The 10,241-nt window shown below is 44.1% G+C and overlaps 1 protein-coding gene across 1 annotated transcript in view; it reads right to left on the minus strand.

Annotated features, from left to right (window-relative positions):
• The window catches only part of MAN1A1 (mannosidase alpha class 1A member 1), a 286,634-nt gene extending 281,366 nt beyond the window's left edge, over positions 1-5,268 (minus strand). Inside the window, exon 1 of the mRNA XM_088480988.1 lies at positions 4,373-5,268. Coding sequence (XP_088337114.1) covers positions 4,373-4,945 — 573 coding nt within the window. The 5' untranslated portion in view covers positions 4,946-5,268. The remainder of the gene's footprint in view (positions 1-4,372) is intronic.
• Positions 5,269-10,241: the final 4,973 nt, after the last annotated feature.

Here is a 10,241-nt window from a genome sequence, read left to right on the forward strand (position 1 = left end):
TCATTCTTCACTGCATTCACAAACTGTGAATGTACATTAAAGTTCAAAAAGAACAATTTTCTTAATTGGCATTAAACTTTAGTGGCCACGAGGAAGAAAAAACACTCTGTAATGCTTTTACGTTACATCATGTTCAAGAGTGTTTTGCCTGCAGTGAGCACATTGTGACCAAGAGTTCATAGATTAGTAACACAGCCTTAAGAAATGATTCTGTCCTTAGATAACCGTGCATATAGTATAATTTATAGTAAATGTTCAAAAGACTACCTAGATTCCTCCCGTCAACATTATGCTACAATCTTAAAAGACGCTATACTAGTTTGTGCATATGTTCAAATTTACCATGCAAGGCCACTATTATTCTCTGAAATACAAATTTTAAAATTTTAAGAAACAAATGTAATACCAATTAAAATCTATAGATGGCACAGTAATGCCAAAATGTAATTTAATAGGGACCGAAACGTTGATTTGTGAACAATTGTGTTTGGCCTCACATTAGTAATAATGTCTTCATAATAACAAGGTGACAAAGCAATGCATGCTTCCAGTGTTAATGAATCCATCGAAATGTGTGTATTAAACTATCACTGTAACCCATAGTACACACTTCTGACACACCATAAGTGGAGAGACGTTCCTGTAGCTGTTGACTACATGTACCATCAGAATGAATGTATAGATTTTATGGCCAGAGCCAACTTCATATTCCATGGGAAGTCCAGGTTTGGAGGCATTTCTATTCGCGTCACAAATGCACATATTTTTCAGTTATTTATCTAATTTCAATGGGCTCGATTCAATTGAACGCAAATTAAATAGCGCCGGGAGGGAGCTCCGGGAGCTACTCAATTCAGCACACTATTAGGTCAGAGAATGCCCGTTCTCCCACCCCTCAAACAGGGTGTTTAGTCGCGAGAACGGGCATTTTCCGACTAAACTGCCCGACACGATGCTGTTTCCGCGGCACTAAGGGCAGAAAACAGCATTGCACCTGTACTTTTGGTGGATTTCTGCTCGCAGGGAGGGGTGCAAGAAGAAATCCTTAACAGCACGCTGAATTGAATAGCTCTGGGAGATCCCTCCCAATGCTATTTCATTCGCATTCAATTGAATCGAGCCCAATGACTGGATCCTTAATTCTCTATTTTGGCAAACCCTATGCTGTACAGACATGATACAGTCATAATAAAGGTACACATTTCTCTTATGCTGTCTTCCTTAGGATCTGTTATGTGATGGTGGACAGGGTTGAGCTTCTGTTTGTCCATGTATTTTATGATTGGCAGCCACCAGCACTAGTTTTGCCTATCCGGCTGACCATAAACAATATTATTGGTAATGTCCACCAACACATGGCATCCCTGCACATGCGGCACCCAGTTTGGGAACCACTACATTAGGGGGGAGTGGGAACATCACTGACTGTACACTATAGGAAGTATTTTTGTACATACATATACACACACATATACATACAAATAGATTACACATATATTATTATTATTATCAGTTATTTATATAGCGCACACATATTCCGCAGCGCTTTACAGAGAGTATTTTGCCCATTCACATCAGTCCCTGCCCCAGTGGAGCTTACAATCTATGTTTCCTACCACATGCACACACATACACACTAGGGTTAATTTGTGTTGGGAGCCAATTAACCTATAAGTATATATTTTTGGAGTGTGTGAGGAAACCGGAGCACCCGGAGGAAACCCACGCAAGCACAGGGAGAATATACAAACTCTACATAGATAGGGCAGTGGTGGGAATCAAACCCATGACCTCAGCACTGTCAATAATGCTAACCATTACACCGTCTGTGCTGTTAACAAGCATACTTTTGAGGTAAATACGCAACAAGGCAGGTAACCAGTATGACAATTTAACACAATGGGCTTGATTCAATTCAATGCAAAATGGATAGCGGCGGGAATGAGCTCCAGGAGCTATTTAAATCAGCGCGCTGTTAAACCCAACTAAGGATTTCGTCTCGCACCCCTCCTGGGGTGAGAGCAGAAAGCCAACAAAACTCCTGGCACAATGCCGTTTTTCTGCCCTTAGCGCGGCGGAAACAGCATCCCGCCAGACAGTTAAGTCAGAGAATGCCGGTTCTCTCGACTAAATACCATGTTTAAGGTGCGAGAACGAGCATTCTCCAACATAACAGAGTGCTAATTGAATAGCTCCGGGAGCTCCTTCCCGGCGCTATTCAATTTGCGTTGAACTGAATGGTGCCCAATGATGTACTGCAATACAAGCACACAGAAGCATTCCTTCTTACTTAAAAGAAATAATCTGATGAAATGACCATGCTGTTTTACACCAATCAGAGCTACAAACTGAGCATATGTTTTGGGGGGGGTAAATGAATGGTCCATAACAAGCAGCCAGGAAGTATTGGGACTTCAGCCTACATATAGCTGTACTATCAAATAAAATATAAGGCATAACCACACATATTTACATTTAACATGTGTTACTGTTTAATGCGCTTTTTTTACAAATTAGTGTCACATTAACATCTTTTGGACAGCTATACATACGTATTAGTTACAGTGTAAACAGCCTCTGTATTGCCAGGAGCACATTCACTATGTACATAAGGTACATTCATAGGAAAACAGTTCTAAATGATCACGAGAGTTCAGAAACCGCAAATCTTCCAAAATCAACAGCTTAGTTACATAATGCATGTTATATCTGAGCTCTCGTTTATTGTAGAATATATTAATAGCTCTAAACTGCCATTAGGATTTTTTACTGAGGCTGTGGTATTAAACCTCGTTTCCACTTATTTGCTTTAAAAGGTGTTTTTCAAGTGTTCATAAATAGGAGAAAAGCATAACATACGCCCAGGGTGCAATTCTAACAAGATGTTCTAAAAAATTTAACATTTTTAGGAAGCACCATGTCGTATTTTCATGAGTTAAAAAGTCCATGAGGAAGTTTTTAGAAAGCAGTCTAAGTAATATTTGGGGACCACTGGTCACCAGCTTACAAAAATGGCCAAGACGCAAATGTAATCAAGTATTTACAGGGAGTTGAGGTATCGCAGTTTTGTCAGAACAGAAATTCAAACCTTTATAGGGACCTATTAAAGCAGCATGACTATTGGAATTTTATTATTAGTGTCCACAATAAGGCAGTTATTAAACTACTTATTAAAAATAAGATTTTAATTGTTCTACAAGATGAAGCACGAGAAAATGGAAAAATCCAAAATGTGTTTATAGAAAAGGCGATGAAAAAGAAAAACACATTTGTCACTTAATGGAACAAAGCTGTACAGTTGGCCTCTACACCAAAGTAGCATTAAATAGTTTCAAGTAAACCATTTCTGTGGTACAAGCTAGGATTTATATTACCGTCTGTGGATATTACTCAGGTTTTTGTACAAATGCTGCTACTAAATGAATATAATGAGAACAAATACCTATTTTGCAAAAAAGTCACACACAATGAGGTAGCAAGAAGGAATTTTACCTTTAAGTAGTAATAAGCAGTAGCTAAAGATTTGTTAAGACTGGTAGCAGTGTTGAGCAATAACATAGGAAACTTCCTGATATATAAAATATGTATTGGTAGGCATGCTGACGGTTATTGAGGCCCTGTCAGGTTGTCACACAGCACTGAGCTGGCTAATGGATATACAACACAGAGAGCCAAATTGAGGAAAGTGAATTAGTAAATGTCTTTGGGGGCTCTGATTAAGATGGTTCACTACAGACAACATGCAGAGTATTAGAGAAAAGATATCCCTGATAGCATGGAAACAGTACAACTTAAATAAGCTATTCCCAACGAGTTTCATCCTTGCATAGATGTAAAACAACCACCAAGTAATTATAGAAGCTTAAAATAAAAAGGAGGTTTTGTGTAAATGAATGGAGAGAGCTTAAATAACAGGAACATACAGGATAGCGAGATAACATTAGCTCACGTGTGCCAAATAAGGTACCAAAGTCCAATATTCTGCCACACACCATGCAAACGTGTTCAAGGATTTAAAGACCCAAAATGAAACCTGCAGGACAATCTGCCTGTGCACTAATCTGACATAAGAGCGTGTACAGATGGACAGCAGGGCACATCCCCGCACCGCTATCAGCAGAGGGGACAGTGACCTGTGTAATGCCCTCACAGTGTGGAAAGGGGGGGGGGGGGCAGAGCAGGGGGCTGCTGTGTATCACACCTGTACACTCACAGGGGCTTCCTCTGACATGGGCACTGTAGCTGGTGACATGGTATCAGGTGGTTTTATCTGTGCCTACACACCTAGCAGGGGACACCCATGCATCTGATCACCTGTTACACACAGACAGTACATACACAGTACATGTGACGGACAGCACCGGGCTCTCACCTCTTTAATTTTGTCCCTCTTCTGTTTGACTGCGGGATCAGACGGCTCCTTCCCCACCGCTCCTATAGGCTCTTTAAACGGCCGTGGAGAGAGTCTGCCCCCCGCAGTCACCCTGCCCTGAGCCGCCAGCCTCTCCTTGTCCCGCTGGATGTCCCCCTTGATGTCCTCAGGCAGCCGGTTCAGCGTATCCTTGGCTTCCCGCAGTGCCTGCTCGTGTTCCTCCCGGATCCGGGCCAGGCGCCCCCCGTCCTCCTCATCCTGCGCTCCGTGGCCAGCCAGGGACCTCTGCGGAGGGGGCTGCAGGGGCTGCTGGAAGAAGACGCCGCTCAGAAGCTTAGGGGAGTCGGGCAAGAAGAAGATGGCCCCGAAGCACAGAGTGATGAAGCCGCTGAACACCAGCAGCAGCACGAACTTCTCGGTGAGTCTGAAGCCGGACAGCTTCCTCCCCGCGGGGCCCAGCCAGTTCAGCCCGGACACCCCACCTCCGGGGGCCGAGACCCCCGAGCCGCTGCCCGCTCCGCTCCCAGACCCCAGCGGGGCCACACTAAACGGCAACAGGCTGCCGACCGGCATCACCGCTGCCTGCGGACCGTCCCCGGGTGACTGTGCAGAAAGTTCCCAGCACAGCGTACGCTGCCGTCACTCCCCACCGGTGGTCGCGTCTTCCCGGGTGCTCGTCTCTGTCCCGTCTCTCGCTGCCACTTCCCGGGCAGTTTGTCAGAGAGTTTATCGGAGGGGAGGAGCGAGGGAAGTGCGGTGTGTGCGGGAGGGGTGTACCCAGTCCCTGTCTGGTAACGGGGGAGGCTGGGACCCGCTCACTCCCCCAGCCCCGGGGCGGGGAACACTAGGCAGGTGACTGCACACCCCGTACACATGTAGCCAGGCATGCTCCTGCTCCTGCGGCGGCTGCTGATTTCCCCGACACTGGCTGAGCCTCACAGCAGCACAGGGAGGAGAATTTGGCCCCGCCCCCTCCACGGGTGACGCCCACGCTGCTATCGGTTGGCTGCACGGATCTAACTACAGCTAGCGGTGTGTGATTGGCTGCCAGCCCGGGCCGTTCTGTGTTACTCGAAGTTGTCACTTGTAGCGATCGCGTTCCGTTATAAACACACACACTACATACATACACACCCACACACTACATACATACACACACACACACTACATACATACATACACACACACTACATACATACATACATACATACATATACACACACACTACATACATATACACACACACTACATATACATACACACACACTACATACATATACACACACACTACATACATACATATACACACTACATACACGCACACACTACATACATACATATACATACACACCCACACACTACATACATACACACACACACACTACATACATACACACACACTACATACATACATACATATACACACACACTACATACATATACACACACACACACTACATATACATACACACACTACATACATATACACACACACTACATACATATACACACTACATACACGCACACACTACATACATACATACATATACATACACACACACACTACATACATGCATACATACATATACACACACACTACATACATATACACACACAGGAGTTTTCGCCAACGTTAATCGTGTATCGCCAAGCTCAGCTTCCAGGCTTCCCGGGCGCAGTGTAGCAGGTCCCAGGGGTCTATTCAGCAATGTTTTTTTTACATAAAAAATACGGAAACTATGATTTCTGTATTTTTTATGTAAATCTCCTTTAAACTGCAGGAGCGTTCCTGGTGCATACTTTGGACCGGGGTGGTGACAGTGACACCCCTCCTCACAGCCCTGTTTAAATTATATACAGGAGCGTATCAATAACGGGTTCAGGGTGTGCGGGGCCCACACCGCACACCCTGCACCCATAAGCAATTATACTTACCTCCGCCGATTCCCGAAGTGCTGCTCCGCAGAGCCGGACCGGCGCTGTAGAGCAGCAAACACTCACTGGGAAAATGGCGGTGGCCATTTTCCCAGTGATCTGTGCATGTGCAGAAAAGATGTCCCTGGGAAAGTAGATGCGGGCGCCATTTTCCCAGAGGCCCGCACATGCGCTATAGATTCTGGCATGAAGCAGAATCTACAGTGCTCAGTGCCGCTGAGCCGCCGTTAGAGAGGAGGGGGCCCAAACGGAGGCTGCACACGAGCCCCCTCCTCTCTTAAAACGCCCCTGATCCCCTGATTTTATATATATATATATATATATATATATATAAATATAAAACCAATAATCTCAGAGGTCGATAGATCAGTATTGAAAATATTATATTTTTGTTTGTACACAATGTTTAGTCAATAACATCACAGTGTGGGTTGCTTAATTCTCTTGATACCATAAATCAACTCCAGAAGGATGAGCTTGATTACTTCATGGGCATCTGTAATTATACCCACTCACTAAAAATAATTCACCCTGAAAATGAGGCCAAATGGCCAAATATTAATAAGCACAAATAAAACTTCAAGTGTAAAATATTTTTAATATAACATTAAATTGTTCTTACATAAAATTATGTCAAGCTTAATGTCACTTTGTAGATTATTGAAAATTGTGATTCTTTGGACTTGACACTTTTTAAGACGTAGCCATTAGCTTCGGAATAAAACCCTATGCGTTTCATCCCCTTGGTGACTGCATCAGGGGTAATCAAATAGGATCACAATCACTTCATATGTGGTCACACTGGATCTAGTAAAAATGCCTCACAGATCAATGGAGAATAGATCCTTTATACAGGCCTTAGCCAATAAGATCACAACTGATTCATATGCAAAGAAAAAGTCTAAGGGGGTCTAGTTACTAAGCAGTGTTAGGAGACAGAGTGAAAAGTGATAAGGTGCCAGCCAATCAGCTCCCAACTGTCATTTTTCAAACACAGCCTGTGAGATGACTGTTGGGAGCTGATTGGCTGGTACCTTATCACGTTTCACTCTGTCTCCTAACACTGCTTAGTAATTAGAGCCCTTAGAAAATAATGAAAGGCCTCCAATTCAGTGTAGATTCAGTGCATATGAATCAGTTGCCTTCTTCTCATAGTGCATCCTGGTGCCAAATCTTCCTCAGGTAAACGAGACAAATGCACATGGCCGTCCATATAATGTAACAGAGAATGTGATTCAACAGACCAGACCACCTTCTTCCATTGCTGTTTGGTCCAGTGTTGACAGTCACATACTCATTGTAGGCACTTTCAGAGGTGGACAGGGGTCAGCATAAGCACCATGACCAATCTGCATTTACAAAGTCCCATGAGTAGCAAGCTGCAAAGCACTGTGTGTTCTGTCAGCTTCTATCATATCCAAAATTCACTTATTCAGCAATTTGTGCTACAGTAGATCTTCTGTGGGATAGGACCAGACGGGCTAGCCTTCGCTCCCCACATGCATCAATGAGCCTTGGGTGGCTATAACCCTGTTGCCAGTTCAGCAGTTGTCCTTGCTTGAACAACTATTGGTAGGTACTGACCACTGCATACCAGGAACATCCCACAAGACCTGCCCCAGTTGTCAAACCATCACAATTTGGCTGTGTCAAAGTCGCTCAGATCCTTATGCTTGACCATTTTTCTTGCTTCTTTGTAAGCCCATCAGCAGATTTGAGCCATTGCCGATGGGCATCTTAATAGGATGCCCATTGGTCGCAGCTCTAGAATAAAGATGCATTAGCACATACAACAAAAAATACACCTGCTACTGTAATAATGTCCACCTCTCATCCCCCCCCCATAGTTTATTATAAAGACGAGTTCGTGGACTTATTTAATATATACACTACAGTAACAGCAAAGCTAAACCTTTCCCTGAAGGTAGGCAAAGGATTGGTAAATATAGCAGACAGCCTTTATTCAAGTTTACCCTAGCAAGTCAAACTCAACCCAAAAGAATAGGAGATTCAAACTCCTACTCAGTATATGAATAATGATTACAGTGCTGTGTTTACTCCCACTAAATACTTGAAAACAATCAGTTCTGGAGGTATATCAGAATGTCGACAAGCACAAGGGAGACAGCGGCATGTGACTGTCAATCCCGATATGCAAGTAATGCAATGTAAAACATCATAACCATCTCGGCTTTACAAAATTAAATATGATGCTTTACCATTATGTTTAAAGTTCTAGATCCGATTTGGTTGCAATGTTTAATATCGCATTACAAGCATGTTGGGTTTCACATACTGCTGTCCCCCTTGTGTTTGTCGACATTCAAAATATTAATAAGCCATATCAATTCCATAGCTTGGGGCTTAACTATCTTAGGATATGCAAGTTAGCTGTAGGCCATCACTTGTTAGATATGCCTGATAGCTATATTTAGATCACTGCTTTCCTTTGGGTAGGCTACATTGCTTGGAACCAATTTCTGCCCTTATACTTAGTAAAATAAGGGAGAGACACAATCATTCCCACTTCTATATACATTCTTTGAGAACATGTCCTGTAGACTTCATGACTCCTCATTCCTTCATTTTGGTGTCCTATAAGATCTGGTGGGTGCAAGTGTAAACAAGCCCATACAGGACCAGTGGTAGTGGTTACAAAAAGCCCAAGCAGTTGCATGTTATGGAGCCCAGGATCTCTATTGCCTAGCGGATTCTAATCTGAGATATGTAAGTGTAGACAGACACATACAGGACCAGTTGTTACAATGACCCATGCAGTCACATGATATAGTGACTGGCTTATGGCTCACAATAGCATGGTACTATCACAAGCATATTCCTAGCTACAATGTTTGAAATGAAAGGTAATTGTTTCTTGCTTTTGCAACAGAGCCCTTTCATGATCTAGACAGAGGTTTAATTTTCGTTGTATTTGGGTATGGCAATAAACTTTTGAAACTGTCTTGCCCAAGGCCTATAAAATTAGAAACTCAGGCCCTCATTCAGAGCCGTACGCTCTGAGCAGAGCGCACGCTCTGAATGAGGGCCGCCCTCCATAATTATGGAGCGTCCTCCTGGACGCTCGTATAGCTGTGGGTCACCACCCACAGCCTATACGACCGTGCAGTTTGATGGCCGCGATGGTCTTGACCATCGCGACCATCGCCACTGCGAGCCGGAGCCTGCGGTTGAGTTTTTCAACCGCCAGGCCCGGAGTGATTTTGGCTCTATCAGAGCCAAAATCACTCCCACTGACATCACTAGTGATGTCAGTGGGCCGGCTTCTGACGGTAGGCGTTCCCTTGGGAACGCCCCCGTCAGGGAGGCACGCCCCCGGCACGCCCACCAAAGGGGGCGTGCTGTCAATCAACATCGACAGCACGTCCCCTTTGATCAGACACAACGAGCGAAGGAAAGTCCTTCGCTCGTCGCGTCTGGCGCATGCGCACAACGGAGCTCCCGCCGTCGTGCGCATGCGCAGTGCACGACATCGACCCACTTGCGAGCGGACAGCCGCTTGCGAGTGGGTCTGAATCAGGCCCTCAGCCTGATAGATAAAGGGCCGCATCCAATTAGACGCAATAAGCTGTGTTTGTGCAAAAAGTTTTCACCAGTGCTAACTTATCACAGAAAATGCATATTGTGCAATCATATTGCCGCGGTTTTCGCACATACGAATTCTCCATAGACAAAAAGCAGCAAAAAGTTTTCACCATCTCAGAGCAGGTGAAAAAAGTTTGCAAACCTTTATTTTTGGCTAGTAATGTCAGGACGTGGTTCAGAACCCCTTGGACTCCTCCTTCATAATTACAGAATAGGCAAAAATAATTTTTAATTAGCTTCATTTGACCAATAATGACATTTCATTTAGAGGGTGAAAAAGTAAAACGTGTTGGAAAATGGGTTTAAAGTAGTTAGGCATTTTGGGGGGCTG

This window comes from Taudactylus pleione, unplaced genomic scaffold, assembly GCF_031769625.1.
Source record: "Taudactylus pleione unplaced genomic scaffold, aTauple2 ptg000259l, whole genome shotgun sequence".
In the NCBI taxonomy this organism is placed as follows: Eukaryota; Metazoa; Chordata; class Amphibia; order Anura; family Myobatrachidae; genus Taudactylus; species Taudactylus pleione.